Source organism: Columba livia, chromosome W, assembly GCF_036013475.1.
Source record: "Columba livia isolate bColLiv1 breed racing homer chromosome W, bColLiv1.pat.W.v2, whole genome shotgun sequence".
NCBI lineage: Eukaryota > Metazoa > Chordata > Aves > Columbiformes > Columbidae > Columba > Columba livia.
This window is the reverse complement of record NC_088641.1, coordinates 1,575,897-1,596,739: the sequence shown is the minus strand read 5'-3', so window position 1 is coordinate 1,596,739 and position 20,843 is coordinate 1,575,897. Positions and strand designations below refer to the sequence as shown.

Genomic DNA, 20,843 nt, shown 5'->3' with positions numbered 1-20,843 from the left:
GTGGATGAGACTTTTTGTTGTGCTTGTTCAAGATGTACGTGTGGATTGTGCCTCGCTCGTGACTGGTGGCCAGGCACTAGTGGTGTCCCCAGGGGTCAGGGTTGGGTCCGGTCCTGTTCAACATCTTCATTGATGATTTAGATGAGGGGATTGAGACCATCAGCAGCAAATTTGCTGCTGACACCAAGTTGGGAGGGAGTGTGGAGCTGCTGGAAGGCAGGAGGGCTCTGCAGAGGGGTCTGGAGAGACTGGAGAAATGGGCCCATTCCAATGGGATGAAGTTCAACAAGGCCAAGTGGCGGGTGCTGCCCTTTGGCCACAACAACCCCTGCAGCGCTCCAGGCTGGGCACAGAGTGGCTGGAGAGCAGTCAGGCAGAAAGGGACCTGGGGGGACTCATGGACAGGAAGCTCAACAGGAGCCACCAGTGTGCCCAGGTGGCCAAGAAGGCCAATGGGATCCTGTCCTGGATCCAAACCAGCGTGGTCAGCAGGACAAGGGCAGTGATCCTTCCCCTGTGCTCTGCATTGGGGAGGCCACACCTGGAGTGTTGTGTTCAGTTCTGGGCCCCTCAGCTCAGGAAAGAGATTGAAGTGCTGGAGCGGGTGCAGAGAAGAGCAACAAGACTGGGGAAGGGACTGGAACACAAGCCCTATGGGGAGAGGCTGAGGGAGCTGGGCTTGTTTAGTCTGGAGAAGAGGAGGCTTAGAGCTGAGCTCAGCACTCTCTAGAACTACCTGAAGGGCAGTTCTAGCCAGGTGGGGCTTGGTCTCTTCTCCCAGGCAGTCAGCAATAGGACAAGGGGGCATGGGCTTAAATTTAGGCTGGAGATTAGACAGCAATTCTTTGCAGAGAGAGTGGTCAGGCATTGGAATGGCTGCCCAGGGAGGTGCTGGACTCACCGGCCCTGGAGGTTTTTAAACTGAGCTTGGCCATGGCACTTAGTGCCATGATCTAGTCAATGGACTGGAGTTGGACCAAGGCTTGGACTGGATGATCTCTGAGGTCTTTTCCAACCCAGTCCATTCTGTGATGAATCTCCAGGAAATCCTGACCCCAAAGCCGCGTTTTGGCTTTTAAATGGGTTTATAAATCATGGGATGGTTTTGGTTGGAAGACCCTCAAGATTATCGAGTCCAACCGTCACCAAACCACATCCCTAAGAGTTGTCGGACTCGATATGGAGCTTGAAAAAGGTCAGAAGTAGCTGGGACTGTGTTGTCTACCAGGAGAGACCAAGAAGATGGTTGGTAGGAGAACAAATTATGGGAAAATTAGTCAGAAAAGGTAAAATCATCCCCCATAAGAAACATTGATTCCAACTTCACTCAATAGACGTCAGAAACTGTTATTTCCTACACATTGGGAGTAAAAATTAATCCTGTAATTACATTGCTTTAGGTGTTAATTGGAATACTGTGCGTTGAGGTGAAGCGATGCTTGAGGGTTGTGACTGTTGTAACGCCAAGGGATAGCGAGAGATGTGCGCGAAACAAGAAACTCGTTAGGTTTAATTAAGGGTTTTGAAGATCGCCCACTTCTTTAACAAGTGTGATTACCTGGGAGGAGCATTTGGTGAATCACTTGTGAAAACGCTACGTTTCGAAACTTTCTTGGATTCGTCTTCTGGGGGAGGTGACACGACCTGGAAATTCATTGAAATTAAGTTAAATACATAATATTTAATATTAATATGTAATATTTCTCCTATTTCCCCGGCTTGATTTGAAACCCAATTGCCGCTCTCTACCACAGACCATTGAAGTGCTGGGACAGACTGGGCCGCTTTGCGAACGTCTCGTCGGTGAGCGATTTAAATTCCCCATTAAAGCCAGAACTGCTTGTCATGCCGGGTTTTTAGCTGAGGTTTGGATTAGCCCCGCTTTATGTTGTTCTAATGTACCGTCCCGCCGCATTCTGGCGGGATTTTGGTCCCTGGGACAGGATATAATTAGCATTTGAAAGCCTATAGGTCTCTGGTTGGTTTTAGTGGCACGAGCGGAATCGCTTCTTCTGGATAAATCAAGAGCGATTTGTTATCTCAAGACGGTTTAGACCTCAAGGAAAAATCTTTGCCTGTATTTTTCTGCTCATTACAACAGGTATTATAATAGAATCCCAGGGTGAAAGAGGCTTGGGTGATAACATTCAAAGGGAACTGATTGGAAAATCTGCGTGATTTAGAAAATACCCCTCGCTAAAGCACACGAGGAAGCGTAATGAAAGCATAACAGTAATTATATGAAATCCATCCGAGGGATTCACGCTGATAGGGCATTTTGCAACCAAAATGAATGCACGGGATGAAGCGAGACGAAGGGGTATGGCTTGAAAAGGCAGCGTTGGGGACACCTGGGTGTCCTGGAGAGACTGAAATATAGAAATATAAAGAATATCAATTCAATTGTTGGGTTTGGAGCTGGCTGCCCCAAACTCTCCGGATCGCGCCGGCTTCGCTGCTTTTTAGTTTGCTTTTCCTAATCTTTAGGTGTAGGTCGCTAATTAGAAACCGTGTCAGTAAAGCCACAGCATCCCAATTATTGAAATTCCGTCCCAAATAGAAATCGTTTGGTATTTATTTTAAAGGTATTACATGGCTTATGCTCTTGTTTCTCTTATTTTTGCAGCGTGCACTGAGTGACAAGCTAATAGCCAAGTATTTCTGCCTTGGTGTTGCTTCACATATCTCCGCTCCCTCGATTTTTGCTCTCATGACAGCAGCCTAAAAGTGTTATTTCATTTTATCAGGGCTGTTTTAATCCAGAAAAGAACCCGGCGCACTCCGGTGAGCACCAAGTTGCAGCTGCCCTTAATTATTCAGAATACCATACTTTATTTATGTTATAATACCATACGGTGACATCAGAAGATGCAATTTAAACCACGTTATTTACACTTGTATAACTTCAGTGTCGGTAAAGAATTGGAACTAAACTGGTATCTTAGACCCGGATGTTTTATGGGAACGCTATGAAAGTCCCAAGGAGACTTTATATCGTCCTATGAAGGGCAAATCATCTCGCCCTTGCGTAGGTTTTACAGCAAATTGTCTTTAGAAGGACCCGTATTTCTGCGTTAGCATCACAGAGGCTACGGGGCCAAGCTCGGCCTAAAATAACTACATTTCTAATACCAGATTTAGGATGGATGAATCCCTTTGTAAAATAATCTCAAGCAGGATGTGAAATTAAGGAGTTTCTTTTTGGTATGTTAGTAGGTGTCGTGTGGGTTTGGTGTATTTGCTTCTGGAATAGGTTGTTGCCACGTTGCCGTGTTGTACGTTGGTTATTGGTGAATAAATAACTCCCGGTCGGCGGACGCTGCGCCCCGGAAGATACAGCCCTGTGATGTAGCCGCCCTATAGGGCCGGACCCGTTCATCTTCCCCAAGCCACAACCAGACCTTGTGGTTGAAATACAGCCTCTAATTTCATTTTCTCCCTTTAGTATATATTTATTTGTGTGTAGTTGGGTGTTTTTCTCCATTGTGGTTTAATTATGGAGCAGGAATTGATAGCGAGCAGAGTCCATTGGGCACGGTGATAACGCACGGTGGGAGGGACGAGCTTTTCATCTCCTATTGCTGCAAGAGATGCGTCTGTGTGCTGGTTGTACTGGAGAATGACCTGTAGTTTGGCTTTACAGGTTGTTCCTAATAATAAAGAGGACGTGGGGGTTTTTCACAGGCCTGAACAAATGGGATTTAGTGTAGGAAGAGGCAGAGATATTCGTGCTGCTTGGGTTATACAGGTTCCTAGAAACTAACGGAATGATTGTCTCTTTATCATGGTGCCCAAAGGAGCGATCCCTGGAGCCGGACGTGGCAAAGTTGAAGAGCTTGAAATGTGCCGATAGCTTTTTGCTGTGCGTTTTCCTGCGTTCCGGAGCACCGTGCGTGTTCCGGAACGTACACGAGCATCGTGGTCGCTCCGTAACCCTGAACGCGTCCCGGTTGTATGAACACGTTGCACGTATTGCGTACGGTCCGGCCGGAGCTCCAGCTGAACGCTGGGAGATGTTACCATATGCACCGATGAGGTTCTCAGCGACGTGGTTTAGTGTTGGGTTATGGTTGGACTTGATGAACTTGAAGGTCTCTTCCACCCTAATGTTTCTATGAAATTTGACTTCTGAAGCCCAACGATTGAGTTGTGGGCGATTCCAGGTGCTTCCTACCCCTGCAAATACCCGTACCAGCCATCAGCGCCGCTCTGACCATAACTCGGCATCTCGCAGCGATAATTCAGCGACGTCTTGGGGTTAAAACACTTAGGGAGACGTTGAGTTTATTACGGTAACAACTTTACTGGCATCTGGCACGTAACGCGGATGCATCAAATTTTAAGCATGAGAAGCGTTAACAAAGCAAATTGTCTGAGCTTGTGTGTGTGTTTGAAGCCCTTATTCCTCAGCTGCTTACATTTATATATACATATATATATATATATATATAAAAACATACGCGTACTATTACTATGGTTTGTAAACTCTTCATGGCTGCATTCAAAGAACTAAAGGGGAACATTTCATGATGTTCCAAACCTTGGCAATGACATTAAATGATCTGCAGCAGCACAGAGGGAAATAAATAAAACAACCTCTCCCTTAAAAAGCCGCGGGATGAATTCAGACCGCAAGGGCTGCTCCGTTATGTACCGTTGTAGGTACAAACCACGTCAGGGAAGGGAATGTGCCAAGTGACTAAGCTTGACATTTTAATACGGGAAATACCTCATTTTAACAGTGGATGGATTATTTCCCCCTGAGGCTGATGCTTATTCTTATTTTTTTCATATAAAGGAAGCAGGAGAGCAGCTGCAACCAGTGTTTATGGCATTTGAAGGCGAACTGCCATAGTATATAGCAGAGTATTTGCTTAACGCTGTATTAATAAATACATACTGACTCCTACGTTCTCGGAGAAGGTCTTCAAAGGAGTCATAAAATGTGGTGATAGAGTTCACGTGAGTAGGAGGTTGGTGTAAACTCATGAATATAACTGGAGGAAGATAGAACTTGGCTTTGTAGGAAGACGGACATGGGTGACGGTGGCTGAACGTGGCTCGAATGGCCTCAAGTTGCGCCAGAAAGGTTCACATTGGGTATTAGGAGCAATTTCTTCCCCAAAGGGCTGTGGGGCATTGGAACAGGCTGCCCAGGGCAGTGCTGGAGTCACCAGCCCTGGAGGGGTTAAAAACACACAGATGAGGTTCTCAGGGACGTGGGGTGGAGGTGGACTTGGCAGCGTTGGGTTAATGGTTGGGCTTGATGATGCTCCAGGTCTTTTCGAACCAAAATGAGCCTGAGGTTCTATACACTGTCCATCCTCACCTTGACTTCCCGCACCTTCTTCTTCCTATTTATCTTCCTATTAACTCATCTCGCTACCGCCTACCATCGGCCTAAGAACGGCTGCTTTCCGAGCCATTTGTCTGCCCGGTCTTCAGTAAATCTGGTTGTGTTTCCAAAGCCTTGAAGAGACTTTCCAAGTTGTACCTGAGTCCTCAGAGCCCAATGGGTCACGAGTTGTACAGGTCTCAACAGGACAGGGTCTCGGCTTCTTCTGCACCATCTTAAGCATCTTACCCAAAAACTTATTGTTTCTTGACTTGTTTTTTTATCCGAATTCTGTAACTAGATATGATCTAGGACCTGGTTGTTGTATTGACTTGATTGTTGGGCATTTGCTAAAAGGAATATAGCGCTTTGCAATATCTGTGGAGCGTTAGGAGAAATAAGTTAATCCCGACATTATAAGACTTTTTTAGTAGAGCGATTCCCTGCAATCAGCCGTTGATTTGGTTTTCAGCCAGAGCTATAACTACGAGGTACTTCCATTATATTCCTATGATAATTTGAATTAACATTAAAAGAAGTGGAGAGGGATGAGAAAACCTTGAACAGAACTTGATACGAATTGACATCTAGGAGCTCTGTTGATTTATATCCATTGAGAAATATCATCTAAATATGAAGAGAAAGGAGCTAACGACATGTTTAACTTAAAGAAGGTTATAGTGTTATCTTTGCATTTTACTTCCTATAATTTGAGAGGCTCCTTCGTATTCCTGGTCGTCTCTTGCCACCTTGGTGCTTCTGCGTTTGGACGAAGCGATATTAAAAAAACAGAATAAATTAACGAATTGGAAAATGAGGTACCGGTGGGGTTGCATCCATAGAATCATTTCAGTTAGAAGAGACGCTCGGGATCATCGAGTCCAACCGTTCCCATACCCAATGTTCCTAGAAGAAACGCATCCTATAGAAAAATATCATTATCCAAGCCGAAACAACAAGGAAAAAAGAGGTTTTGAAGTGGCAAATAATTCCTGGCTAACGTTTGGCGCGGCGTTAGGTGTTGTGTTTGTCATGGGCAAGCTGAGCCGCTCGGGGCTGTTTTTCCTCTCATTACAATTTTGTTTCATCTCGGACACAGCCCTCCTGGTAAAAGGACTTTACCTTTGAACAAATTGCTTTGCAGCCCAGCACAGAAACGAGACCAAAATGCACAGATGCTTGTCGTTAATCCCCGAGGGAAGAGCGCAGGGGCCTGCCTGTCAGGCTTGACGTTCCCATCCGGCCGTTCGTGCCGCGGCAGGAGGGAACGCGGCCTCGGTATTTGCGCTGGGGAACTGGATGGTGTCAAGAATTAGGCCCGGGCGCAACGCTTTCCAAAGGGAGGTGACAGGAGATGAAAATCAAACGTGTTCGGCGCTGCAATTTGTTGTCGACGCGAGCGCTCGGAGGTCGCTGAACCATGACGGGAGAAAATGGAGAGGAAGGTTGGAAAGAGGTTTAGCTGGGGAAGCACAATCTGTGGTTTAATGCGGCGCCCGCCCCAGCCCCCTCAGGCAATATTTGTGTCGGATACACGAGAGGATCTCGCGTGGTTTGTAGATGGTGGGAGTTGGCCCAAAGTTGAGCCCCAAGTGCACCCCCTGGTCCCCTGTTGGAGGTGGCTGGGTGGCCCTGGATGCTCATCGAGGGACCTGTAGGTGGCTGATGGTCTTTTTGATCCCAAAATGACGTTCTGCGAGCGCTGTCACTTCTGATCTCCCCAGGGACGGGTTCAAGGCTAAAGAATCATAGAGTAGTTTGGAAGGGACCTTAAAGATCATCTTATTCAAGCCCTGCATGTGTAAGGACATCTTCTACTAGACCAGGCTGCTCCAAGCCCCGTCCAACCTGCCCTTGGGCACTCCAGGGATGGGGCGTCCACAGCTTCTCTGGGCAGCCTGTGCCAGTGTCTCACCACCCTCATGGTGAGGAATTCCTTCCTTAGATCCCACCTCAATCTCCCCTCTTTGTTTAAACCCATCACCCTTGTCCCATCACAACGTGCACTTGTCCCAAGCCCCTCTCCAGCTTTCTCATAGGTCCCTTGAGATACCAGAGGCTGCTCTGTGGTCTCCCCGGAGCCACCTCAAGCTGAATAAACCCAACTGTCCACATAGCAGAGCCGCCCCAGCTCTTAAATCATCTTCATGGCCTCCTCTGGACCTGCTCCAACAGGTCCACATGCCTCTTATGTCGGTGGGCGCAGAAATGCACGTGGGGTCTCACCAGAGCAGAGGAGGAGCATCCGTTCCCTCGACCCGCTGCTCGTCCTTTGGATGCAGCCCAGGACACAGTTGCTTTCTTATTCTTTAATATTAACTCGAAAACACCCGTATTTTAATATATCGGCGTAGCGTTAGCCGTAATCCTCTGAGACGTGCTATTGACTGATGTAGCAATGCTTTTCGGCTCTGGCGCCTGATCCGTCGACATCAGTGGGGTTTGTCTGATTGTTCGTGTCCCTGAGAGCCTTTTGACAGCCTGTGATGTGTTCAAACTGGGGGGGGGGGGGGTTAATTTATTATAATGAAGAACCCCAGATGCTCAAGTCAGGTGGAACCATCTGCATTTTACACGCCAAAAATTGAAGGCAAAAAGAACATTGTCAGGATTGCGTGGGGCCAGTTTAGGACAAGGGGTTAACGCCGGAATTCCTCCAGCACCTTCTCTGGGGAGCGGCAGCATTTGCTGAGCATGATGCTCCAAACATCAAGATTTGCTCTGAACGATTAAAAAGGCAGAAATTGAGGTGCAGAGAGGGGGTAACAGATTCCTGATGTTTGCAGGGAGGGGGTACATGTGGTGGGAAGGACTCATTGGGGCTATAGGAGGAGAGATTTGGCAAGAAGACACAGTGACTCACACCGCTTTGCTCCCTGGAAGCATCTGGAACCTGGAAAACACACCGGACCGTTCCTGAAAGCTGTCAGAAAAGGCACGTAGCTTCCAAAATCATTAAAAATGAAGCGAATTCACTCTTCAGGCTTAACTCTCCCAGGCAGCTTCCCCTTCTCTCCAAGGGCGCGCTCTGGTTTTGCGTTGGGCGCGGGTTTCACGTAACCTCCAGGAAAACACACGAGAGAAACCACTTTGTGCTGCGGGAGACGCGAACCGCTGCGTTTTTGTAGCGTGCGCTGGCACCAAGTACTTTGCCCTCACTTTCTATAGGGGAAACATATCTTTCCAGGAGACTTCAAAACGGCTTTAGAAGAGGATTCTTGGCAATCCAGCAGAGAACATAATGCTCCAGAGGCACCTGAACATCAGATGTGAAGTCACTGAGAATTTCACGGCTGCGTTTTACTCTGCGGGAAGGTCGCTGCCTTAAATTTCGAAGGCTGAGCTGATTCCCGCGTGGCTCGATGTCCAGGAAAGTCCACGGTTCAACCAGCATCCACTTGTATAGAGAGAAAAGTAGACAGTTTTTGATTGAGATCCTCTAGAGAAATACCAGTTGTTGTGGTTTCCGGAAAGGCAACTTTGCCGCAGAAAATGCCCATCTGGAATTATAACGAGGATTGGCGCAAATGGAGAAGAGTGAAGTTTGCTGGGCTCTTGCTGCTTCTGCTCCGTAAGTTTGAGCCGCCAGGATCATCAACAGAGGAACCACGGTGGCCTGGTCCGTTCAACGATGGACTCGTGATGGTTCTTTCACCTTGATCTCAGAGCGCAAAATTAAGGTGACCAAAATGCCAAGGGGTTATAATTCAATCAAGCAGTGTTACTTTATTAATTTGCCCGTAAAGCAGCACGCGATAGAGAGTAAGAAAAGAAAGGGGAAAGAAATGGGGAAAAGTAAAGGTAAAGATGAGAAATGAGGTTGTGTTTATCACCAGTTGATTTCCCAAGGTGTCCCTCTGGTCTCCGGTCCCGTGGAGTCCGGCCGGTTCTCCGTCGTGGTTCGGGATCCTCTGGTGGGAAGATCTTCAATGGTGTCCATTCTGGAGTCACCTTTTATGCTTCTTCACCCCCTCGCTCCCATTGTTTCAGGCCAGTCTCCACCTAGACTTCGCAACCCAGGCTCGTATTGCGCAAGCTCAAGAGATCCACGCTTTCTTTTGCCGACGCTTACGTGTCCAGCATTCAGGGGTCTTTCTGTGGTCCGTTGGGTGAGCTCAGGACCCTTGGCGAGCTGCTGGGCATGCTCCTTTGCGTTGGCCATTGTTTGGGGGAGCAGGTGGGGGACATGTAATGAGGCTGCAGGTGAGAACACATCTTGTATTGTCCCTGGGTCAAAGAGACCCTCATAACAATCACTTTCAGGAGGCGGGGGCTGGTTTGGCTGGAGAAGCAGAAGTCCACACAGCAGCCATTGTTAGCAGGAGACCCCGTATCGGAGAAACAGTGCAACACGATGCTTCTCCTCAGGCCTCTCCCCAAGTCATTGTCCATCTGTTCTATCGGTCAGGGCTTCAGTTCTCTAAGTTCTTGATGGTGATGTTCAGGTGAATACTGCTCCATCTTCGACCCGCTCTCACACACAGGCGCCTTAAAAAGTTGGGATGTTGCAGCAGACAAACCATTGAATCCCATTTGTTACAGCAGATTTCCCGCCCTCTGCTCGAGTTGTAAAGTTCTGGGAGGAGGAGAGGGGGAAGAACCTGTTTATTTTGTTGAAATAAGGGAGAAAATGGTAAAGCTGCAACTTGAAAAGTTGAACTCCGGGGGAGGTACGGCTGATATCGGGGAATTTAAAGCAGGAGGACGTGTGTTTGGGGATGGCCAAGGATCCTGTGACAATGTGACAGTTTTATCGCTCGGCCTGGAGTTATTTCATCTTAAGTTCTGTTGGGACGCTTATTTAGAAGCACGTCAACCAACCCAAGAGCTCTGCAGAAAATAACATGAAGATTTACCAGCTTGGGGGAAAACAAGGACGGCGATCAAACTCATCACAGGAAAAGAAGAAGTTATGGAGCGCTAGGGCGGGGTTTTCATGGCAAAGAATCCAATACTGGAGATTAAATTCTATATAACATCAATGCAGGCGTTATCGGGGCTGTTTAATGCTTAGATTAAGCAAAGCGCCGGCTCAACGCTAAGAAATAAAGGAATGAGGCGCTGATGGGAGAGCAGCACGTTGAAGGTCGGTGGGAGCAAAACAGGTAGGAGAGAACTTCACCGCGGCTTCGTTTGACTCGCACCCATTTTCTAATTAGGTTTAAAAGGCACTTAAGTGCGGGCGATGAAATTATGTGTTCTGATGTGCCGCAGAACCGGCTGAATTCGTAAAGGTGTGGAAAATATTCCTTGTAACAAATGAAAGGGGAGTGGTAATTCCGGAGAGCAAAATTACACGAGAAGGAGGTAATTGCACATAATCTTACACTGGATAATAGCACCTTAAACATGGTTATTGGGATGGGAAAGTCGCTCAAAGAAACGCTCAAGTTTTTGAACAGGTCTCTTGAGGTAGAGAGAACCAGATCTTAGACGAGTGAAGTGTTAGAGAGTAAATTCTGCCTTGAAGAAGAAAAACCCTCCTCGGTGTGGAACAGCTCGGGATTGTCATTTTGGGGGGAGGAAAGGAAATCTCCGGCCTTGTGAGTTATTTTAATGTCACTCTTGTAACTTCTCAGCCTGGGGATCTCATTGTTTTCTGGCTCAGAACATGGGATGGGTTTGGCGGAGAAACGCAGCCGGTTCTCCTGCAGAAAATACACGTGCCATAAAGTTAAACCCAGCGCTGATTTTTAGTCTCCGTTGCAGCATCCGCTGTGGTTTTAAGGAGCTGGATCTGGCTTAAAGACCCTCCCCAGGGCTTGGCTGGGGGCTGTAGGTAAAACAAGACTTAGCCATAGCCAAAGGGACCAGGGCTTTGTCACCCGTCTTCCCGCGGCAGATTTTTGTCCTAAGACCCAGGTTCGTCTTTACTGGTCCCTGCACCTCCTTCCTTCCTAATGCTTAATCCCAGTGTCGTGGAGCCTGTTTTAAGGCACACACCAGCCTTTCCTCACGGCGTTTAGTGGTGCAAACCTGCTCACCCATTTGTGAAGCCCACGAAGCCGCGGTTCGCAGTCGACAGCCTGTTCCCCAAGAAGCTCAAGGCTAAAAGAAGAGAGATCACGGCAGAAGGAATCGCGGCGCTTGCCTATTTTCCGCTTGGTTCGCATCCCTTCTGTTTGTCCTCCCCTAACATTCGCTTAGGAGTTGGAAAAAATACCCGATTGCCGTCGAACTCCACGGGAGAGCTTGAGAGCGAGCGGCTGCTTTTAATATTCGGCTTGTTGTTTAATTTAATCTGTAATTCAGCGAGAGTTATTAGGTTTTCACTACTAGAATACGTGCAAAAATGCAAGAGGAAAAGCAAGGTATAGAACTTGCAAAAGCTCTCAGTGATACCTCGAAATGCTGAGCGTGGTTGTATCAATAATCCTGTTTACTCTTTAGCTTTGGGTTGACAAATCCACATTTTCTATGGCTTTTTTTAATAAATAGAATATCGCCCTGCTTTGCCCTGGCCACATTTTGCTCTTTAGGCTTCACATAAATCATAGATTCCTGTGCAGCTTGTGGGTTTTGTGGTCATATAGACTTGGACCTGCTCCTTTGTTTTGTGGTCAAGAGTGATGTTTCTTATAGAAAGGTCCCCAAAAAACAGGTGGAATCTCAGGAAGAAACTCCCCCCTCGATGTGGCTACAAGTTGCAACACAGGGTGGAATTTTGGTGCAAAAGCACAAGTAGTGATGGACTGAGAACTGAGCGGAGGGAGGTCACGGAGACCAAACTATGAGCAAAACCAGACAAAACAAAAGAAGCAACACCAGCAAGAAGCAGCAGAAACAGAGTTTTGGAGAAAGGGATGTCTTGTTTTGCTCGCAGGAAAAGCTGGTGGAGAGCGGCCAAGAAAAGCTGCCCAGGGTTGGGTTCCTTTGGTGCTTTGACCCGAGGCACCACACGCTCTAATTAAGACAAAGCGATGATTGCAGGCAAACCGTCTTGTTGACCGCCTAGTTGAAATGCTTCTCGTGTAAAGTCGTGCACAATCCCAGAAGAAAAAGCATCCGCGCTGCAGGTTTCCGCCTGGGGTTTGAATCCTCCCCCCACTGCGGTGCCGATTATGTGGGTGTCGGGGCTCTTGATTCTCACCGGTCCCAAATTCACGCTCGAGAGCCGCCACCGTGGTCACCCCATCCCATCTTCATGCTTCTAAACAGCAGCTTCCCCTCTTAGACCAGCTCGCTTGATGGTAAGTGCTCAATCCTTTTTTCTTAACATTTCACCCCAAATTATGGATTTTCTGGGTTACATCATGTATTTGGGCTGCCTGTGGTTTGCTTTCTGCTTCTCCCTTCTTAGATAACTTTTTGTTCTGGAGCGCAAAATTAGATCATAGAATCATAGAATAACGAGTTGAACGGGACCACAAGGACCACCCAGTCCAGCCTTTCTTGGCACAAGCTCAGTCTAGCCAAGCTGGGCTGTGTGGGAGGTCCTGTTGTCCTTGCTCAAAACATTGCTCTCTCTGAGGAGAACTGTGTGCGTGGGTTTATTGAACCCGTTGAATCACTGTGATAACGCAGCTGCGGTGCGGGGAGGATGCTCAGAACATCCCAAGGGAGCGAGGAGGAGCTGGGGGTCTCCAGGGAGACCTTATTGTGGCTTTTCTGTACTTAAAAGGGGCTGAGAAGAATGATGGGGCCTGTTGAGCAGGGCCTGTTGGGACAGGACAAGGGGTGATGGGTTAAAAACTATGAGGAGCGGCTGAGGGACCTGGGGGGTTCAGCTGGAGAACAGGAGCTGAGGGGACACAGGGACACAAAGAAACGGCCTCAAGTTGCACTGGGGAGGTTGAAATTGGATATTAGGACACATTTATTCACCTAAAGGGCTGTGGGGCATTGGAACAGGCTGCCCAGGGCAGTGCTGCAGTCACCATCCCTGGAGGGGCTGGAAATACACCCAGATGAGGTTCTCAGGGACATGGGGCAGTGCCGGGGGTGGGTTGTGCTTGGACTCGATCTTAAAGGACTTTTCCAACCTAAACAACTCTGTGATTCTATGGCCCATCATAAAAGGACTTATATAGTGTAGAGTCTTAGCCATGTCACCTCTCTAAGGCACAGAGATAGCAGCAAATACAAGAAGAGTAAGCTGGGAATAATTACATGCACTGATTTATTATGCTCTTGATTCACTGATATATATATTACTTCTGTGTTCTGGCTTCAAGGACAATCCTTTTTAAACTAATAACAAATTTTTCTAAAAAAATGCCAAAGTATTACAGTAAACTAAGAGACAATGTTAAAAAGTCTCCTTAATCCTTCCAAGAGCATAAAAGTGTCCCACAGTTCCGCTCCGAGGATGTGTAGAGTTCTTAGTGATGTGGTTTAGTGTTGGGTGAGTGTTAATCTTGAGGGTCTTTTCCACCCAGAATGATTCTGTGATTTTAAAAGAGCGCTGGATATGTGAATGTTTGATACTGAGGGTGATGAGTGGAGGGGAAAGGGAGCTGGGGGTGCTGGGGACAGCAGGGTGACCATGAGCCAGCACTGGGCCCTTGTGGCCAGGAAGCCAATGGTACCTGGGGTGGGTTAGAAGGGGGTGGTCAGTAGGTCCGAGAGGTTCTCCTGCCCCTCTGCTCTGCCCTGGGGAGACCACACCTGGAATCTTGTGTCCAGCTGTGGCCCCTCAGTTCCAGCAGGACAGGGAACTGCTGCAGAGAGTCCAGCGCAGCCACCAAGATGCTGAAGGGAGTGGAGCATCTCCCGTGTGAGGAAAGGCTGAGGGAGCTGGGGCTCTGGAGCTGGACAAGAGGACACTGAGGGGGGACTCATTCATGTTTACAGATATCTAAAGGGTGAGTGTCAGGAGGATGGAGCCAGGCTCTTCTGGGTGACAACCAGTGATAGGACAAGGGGTCATGGGTGCAAACTGGAACACAGGAGGTTCCACTTAAATTTGAGAAGCAACTTGTTCCTGGTGAGGGTGGCAGAGCCTGGCCCAGGCTGCCCAGGGGGTTGTGGAGTCTCCTTCTGTGCAGACATTCCAACCCGCCTGGACACCTTCCTGTGTAACCTCATCTGGGTGTTCCTGCTCCATGGGGGGATTGCACTGCATGAGCTTTCCAGGGCCCTTCAACCCCTCCCATTCTGGGATTTTGTGTGATGAGACTGAGAGGTGCTGCACGCCGCACCCCTGGAGTCACCCCCGGGCGGTGCTCTGAGCAACCTCAATAAGAATAATAAAAAAAAAAAAAAAAAAAGGTAAAAAAAGGCCGAATTCGCAGTTTTTCGCCCCCCCCCCTTGTGGGGCCGCGCTCCCTTCCCCTTGGCGGGCCCCTAGAGGGCGCCCGCGCTCCCCGGCGGGCCGACTGCGGCGCGCGCTGCCCGCCCGCCCCCCGCGCGCGCGCTGCCCGCCTCCCCCCTCCCTTCCCGCGCGCGGCCCCCGCCCCGCGGCCGCTCGGCCGCGAACCCGGGACCGACCGGGACCGACTCACCGGGACAAACCGGGACCCAGCGCGGCCCCTCCGCCCGCCGCCGCTCCGCCGAGCACCCCCAGCCCCCCAGCGCGCCGCTGCTCCCCCTTCCTCATTTTTTAGTGTTTTGTGTTATTTTTCCTCATCGCGTTGGACATGGAGCCGCCGCCGCTTTGATTCCCTTGGTTTTTATTTTGATCTTTTTTTCAAGGATTTTTCTCTGGATGTTTTCCCAGCGGTGGGAGGACCCTTCCCCATCCTTCTCCATCTCCTCGAGTTAGTTCCCTCGGCGCCCGGAGCCTTTTGGACTGAATGCAACTTTATTTTCCTTTTCTCTTTTTTTTCCTCACCCTTTCCCCCTTTGCTGAGCGCCCCAAAAATCCGAATCGTTTAAAAAAGCAACGAGGGAGGAAAGGCTGCGCCTGCATGTGCGGCTGCTGCTCAGGATCCCGCTCCGTAGGTGTGTGGTGAAATATGGAGAATAGTCTTGGATGTGTCTGGGTACCAAAGCTGGTTTGTCTTCTTTTCGGGTTTACACTGGCGAACCTGCACCCTCCAGTCTCGGGTAAGTCTCATTTCTGCCTTTATTTCTATTTTTCCCGAAGCGATGTGCTTGTTTTTCTGGTGCTAACACCCACCCCCCCCCCCCCCGCCTTTTTGCAAGTGGGGTTTGGTCTGTGAGCTTTGATTTTGGGGGGTTTTGTTGTTGTTTTGAGCTTTAGCATTACTTGCCACTCGGAGAATTGGGGTTAGAAGCGCCTTGTGCAGCCTTGCAGAGAAAGGGCAGCGCTGGCAAGAAGGAAATCCCTGCGAAATAAAGCAGAAATGTGGTATAATTGGTGCGGGGTTAGTTCCCATTGCCTTCAGCACCCCGATTTATCCTCCTGGAGCTTTGCGGGGGGTCTGTGCTGCTACGAAGAGAAGGGGTTTGGTGCCTTTGGTGGGTGAAGGAACCGAAGCAGCAGGCGCGTTGGGCAGGAAGCGCAGTTACCGCAAAGCCTCTTCCAACTCCAGCAGGGCTGCGATTCACCTCTCGCCGTGGTTTCCAATTAAAAATGGCAAATGTGCGGAGGGGAGAAACGAGCCAGGGATGCTCTGGGGGTGCTTGTGTGTGAGGTAGAGAAGGACTCAGCTGCGTTTCTTATTCTAAAATAAAAGAGTGCGAGCCAAGAAGTGTTAAGAACTAAGAAAGTGCAGCTTTGATTTGCGGGGTGTCAGTGCATGGTGGATGCGAGGGAATATTCCCCTCCGCTGCTCGTTTAATTCTCTCCAAAAGCAACCAAGGGTCACTTGAGAAACCTTGAGGAAAGGGAGAGCCTGCAAAAGAACAACAGCAACAAAAAATAGAGGAGGCGAGCACAGGTCTGCGCACATCGCTTTGGCGGCAGCGCCGGAGGAACAATGGGAACCAACTCCCCGCACGCCAGCACTAAAGCAGGTTTTTTTGTGATGGGGAAAGTGCTGCAGATGAAACGTTTTGCTAAAAAAGCAAAGAATCGTCGGTGTTTTCTGGCCAAGCGCAGGTTCTCAGCTGTATGCAAATGGCAATCGGAGGTGGTGCTTCCTCGCCACAAACCGCTGGGTCTTTTGCTTTTGGGGAGTTAGCGAGTGAACTGGGAGATGCTGCTTTGCTACAGCAAGAGGTTTATTTTGCGTGTGTGTCCGCAGCGGTGTCCTCTGCCATTACTTGCGTGGAAGGTGAGACCCGCTAACCGGAGCGGGATGATGAATACCTGTCTCTCTTGTGAACCTCATGTGTCTCTTGCTTTTCCAGCTCGAAGGCTGGGAGAGGGGAGACATGGCAGTGATGCTCCCTGGGGGAAAAGGTGATGGACTTGCAGCTCCGCTGCCAGATGAAGGGATGGAGCGAGGGCCTCTGTGGGTGCCCGAGCTGCCGTGTCAGGGGCCGAACGTGCCGCAAACCCCTTTTCCCCACAGCATTTGGCGACGCACGGACAAAAAAACCCAGGCTGTTTTCCAGCCGCACGTCTCGATTCCCACCCCGTCGATGATACGCGGGTGTTCGTGACGCCCATTTCGAAGGCGGCGTCTTTGCTTTGCGCCCGGTTCCTTGCGCTTGGCAAGCTGCAAATGGGCAAAGTTTGCCCAGCGTCACAGCCCCGGGCTGAGTTGGTGCTTCCTCGAGCATCCCTGTCGCCATCCCTAAGTAAAATCAAGCGGATTTTACCCCTTGTCGGGCAAAGCTGCCGCCTCTGCTCGCTCACGGTGGGTTTTCCACTGGTGAGGTGCAGGCAGGGCACAGGCAGCAAACGCTGCTGGAACAAAGGGAGATGCTGCACGACGGGGCCGGTTCCGCTGCCCGAAGCGCGGGGGCACCTGCCAAACTTTGGTACCCAGCGGCGCATCCGTGGGCACCTGGGTTGAGGGGCAAAACGTTTTGGGGGACGAGAGGAAAAAGTAAAGCGCGGCGTTGGACTTTTTCTGGTTAAAAACGTATACGTGGGGATGAAGAATAGATGATGGGCAGCGTTTGCCATTTTGGTAGGAGATCGTGCAAAATGTATTCCTGGCGGATGCAAATTCTATAGGATTTGATTATTATGGTTCTGTACGGTTTGTTCTGCTGATGTGTTAAAGTAACCACAACATGCATTCCTCTTTTTGTTTTTAAATCAGGAATTTAACTCCATCTCAAAGGTCCTTTTTATGAATGACTTTTGCGTTGGGTGCCTTTGACTCGCACTCGGGGCGGGTGAGCGATTCGGCGCCGGCCGGTGCTCTGGCGATCACTTCTCGCTGTGGTGCAGTATAAATCACCGGGGACCTGTCACCGCGGCCACGGCCCCGGCGCTGCCGCTTCGCCCTCCGCGTTCCCAGGCCCGGGAGCTGCCACAGGTAGCACAGGAGCGGCGTCACCTCCAAGGGTTTTAGTAGAATTGAGCTTAGTTGAGGGTGAGCGGTTTATATTGGAGCAGTCGTCTGCTTTCTAGAGTTTCTTGAGTGGTTTTGTGTTCAGCTCTTCTTGGTTTATGGCTTTTTTTAGGACTGACGCGGACTTTAAATCCAGAATGTTTTCAATGGGGTTTATACCAGGTGTAGCGATGTCTAGATCTCATACATGGTTCATTTATCCTCGACAGCTACTTCCTTGCCCTTCCTAGTACAAAACTTAGCATGAAATATCTATTCCATGACCCAAGACATTCCAGCACCATCAGGATATTTCTCCATTTGGCTGCGATCGCCTGTTTTACGCTGGGGCAGCAAAATCTTTGGGGCAGGACTGTTAAAGGTTTGTGGTCCAAACTAAGGGCTTCCAAGATCAAAATGATTAATAAATACATCTACATACAACCCGTGGGGCTGCTCGTTAATCCCATCCTGGAGTAATTTGGGTTCTGCCTGAGCTCGGTCCCTGAAGTTTGTGTTGCGTGTGACACCTGGGTTGGCTTCTTCTAACAGAGACGTGACGGCTAAAAGAACTTTGAGAGTCATTCAGCACGTGGATTTTCCACCAGATGTCCTTTAGAGGGCCGGCAGCGCTTTTATAAACGTGACGAGAGAAAATAACGCCACAAAATCGAGCTTTTCCTGCTGGCGTGGAAGGATAAAACTCTACAATGGGTTTGCATGGTGGAAAAGGGGCTTGTAGGGTAAAGTTTCATGATTAATTAACCGAAGGCAAAAAAACAATCCCCTCGCTCTGTTAAAATTATCCCTTGGGTGAAACGTTGACTTGATTTTTTAGTTCGCAAACGCGTCCACGCGTCCCAACATCCCGCTTTGCGGCCTCAGTTGTCGTTGGGAAATAAATCCACTTTGTGCCTCCATTGTCCATCTCCTCCTCCCCATCTTTCTAGAAACTTCTCGGTCTGTTTGACCACTTGTGCTGTTGAAAAGCAGTTTTATTGTTCTCTGCGAGATAAAGGATGCTCAGGAATCCTTTTTTTAATATTGGCGGAGAGCCTCGGGCACTCGAGATTTGTTCCTTTGGGGCTCCTGTTCAACCTCCTGGAAGGAAAACCCATCAAACTATAGAAAGCGATGACTGCAAGTGAAGCGCATCTCTTGGTTTCTGACAGGAAATTCACTGCTAAAATACAGTATATTATTCCTAAGAGGTAACACGTCGGATAATTGTAAACCTTTTGGACGACGTTTCGCGTTTGCAGCTTTGATGTGAAGGGCTGCAGCTAAATTGGGGTAACGACAGAACATCTCGCTTGAGAATTTGGAGATATCTGTGCTATAAAGGAAGGTGAATTATCGGAGTGGTGTGATAAACGCACGGTTAAACGTCTCCATTTCAGTCATTTGTCGATGGTAACGTCAATATGTGCTGTAACGTTATAAATGCTCTGAAGTATTCAGAATACGTTGAAAACGACACTAAATTGCCGCCCGAAATTTCAGCGAAATCACGGTTGTCAAACAGAGGAGCTGCAGGAATAGCGTCGTCTTGGATATCTTGAAAACGGGGCATCTTCTCACCCTGCAAAGTCGAGTTTAAAGCAGGGAGACTGGTGATGTTTGGGTGATTTTGGTTGTTTCTCTGGTGCTTTATGGAGAATCGGTTTAATCGGATTGATCGTGTGCGCCGGCCTGCGGTCACACTCAGAATAGAAGGTGAACAACCCCCAACTTTGTCATTTCCTGAGTTTTTCGTATCGATTTCCATCTCTTTTGGGAAACTGCGTCCTGAGCAGCCAAGAGATTTGACTCAGTGAAACATCCTCAGTGTTGTTCTCCTCTGGGCCCTTACAGCAAGAACAAGAACCTCATCTACGCATCTTTTAAACACCCTCATCAATCTTATTTTAGAGGTTTGGTTGGGTTCCTCATCCCTTTTACACCGAGTATATTTAGAGGAGGAACATAGAAGTGCTGAGCAACCAAATCAGGTTTGGAGTTTGCCAAGTGTCTCAACCGCTGGACGTGTCTGTCGAGCTCCGCGAGCGCTAATTAGACGAACCGTGACAGCTCCGGCCAAGGTCAATTGATATAATGGTGTCGAGTGGTTTTTTCTGAAGGCAGGACTCCCCGGGGCCGTGCTGGACGTTCTTCCCTCAGTGCAGAGTTGACTTGGGAGCAAGACGTGGACTATCTTGGCCTGGTGTTAGTGCCGAGCATAGTTGGGTCATCCATCCTTGTCCCACCGCTACCCAAAAGTCCTTGTTCGGTGCAGAATTCATGCAGGAACTTCCCTGAGTTTCTCTCTGATACTCTTCACCTCTATCCAAGGACTAAAAAGTATCTTAAAAGCATTATTTTGAGTTTCTAGATGCAACAGTCATTTTTGTATTACTGTGAGAAGCATCGGGGAAGAAGACAGACGTTTTAAAAGGTTCCAAAGGACCTTTGGCTGTATTCTTTTCCTTTTTTCTTTTGTCTTCTCTGCCTTCTCATGCTCAGAAGAAGAAAAAAGTCCATAAAACTTTCCTTCTGCTCTTCCCTGGTGCTGAGGACACCCAACTGGCCACGGTCATGGTGGGACCCAACAGGTTGTGTTCATGGTGGGACCCAACAGGTTGTGTTCATGGTGGGACCCAATGGATTGTGGTCATGGTGGGACCCGAAGTACCGTGGTCATGGTGGGATCCAACCGACCAAGGTCATGGCGGGACCCGTTGGGCCATGGTCATGCTGGGACCCAAAGGACCGTGGTCATGCTGGGACCCAACGGGCCATGGTTGTGGTGGGATCTGACTGCCCAAGGTCATGGTGGGACCCAGTGGACCGTGGTCGTGGTGGGACCCCATGGACAAAGGTAATGGTGGGACCCAATGGGCCGTGGTCACGGTGGGACCCAACGGGCCGTGGTCACGGTGGGACCCAACAGGCTGTGGTCACGGGCGGGGACCCAACAGATTGTGGTCATGGTGGGACCCAAAGCACTGTGTTCATGGTGGGACCCAACAGGCTGTGGTCATGGGGGGGGACCCAACAGATTGTGGTCATGGTGGGACCCAAAGCACTGTGATCACGGTGGGACCCAATGGATCATGGTCATGGTGGGACCCAAAGGCCCAAGGTCGTGGTGGGATCCAACCGACGAAGGTCGTGGTGGGACCCAACTGCACCAACGTGTTGACTGCTGAAGAATCGATGTGTTTTCTTGCTCGGGT

General features: G+C 49.2%; 1 protein-coding gene across 13 annotated transcripts in view; it reads left to right on the top strand.

Moving 5' to 3' along the window:
• LOC102097274 (netrin receptor DCC) overlaps positions 1-20,843 on the top strand; it is a 412,480-nt gene that overhangs the window by 113,898 nt on the left and 277,739 nt on the right. For 4 of the 13 annotated variants that reach the window (XM_065044625.1, XM_065044624.1, XM_065044613.1 and 1 more), the window contains exon 1: positions 14,749-15,322. The exons of the other annotated variants lie outside the window; for them this stretch is intronic. In XM_065044625.1, the coding sequence (XP_064900697.1) occupies positions 15,232-15,322 (91 nt within the window). In that variant the 5' untranslated portion in view covers positions 14,749-15,231. Of the gene's footprint in view, positions 1-14,748; positions 15,323-20,843 lie in introns of those variants that run through there. 13 annotated transcript variants of the gene reach the window in all.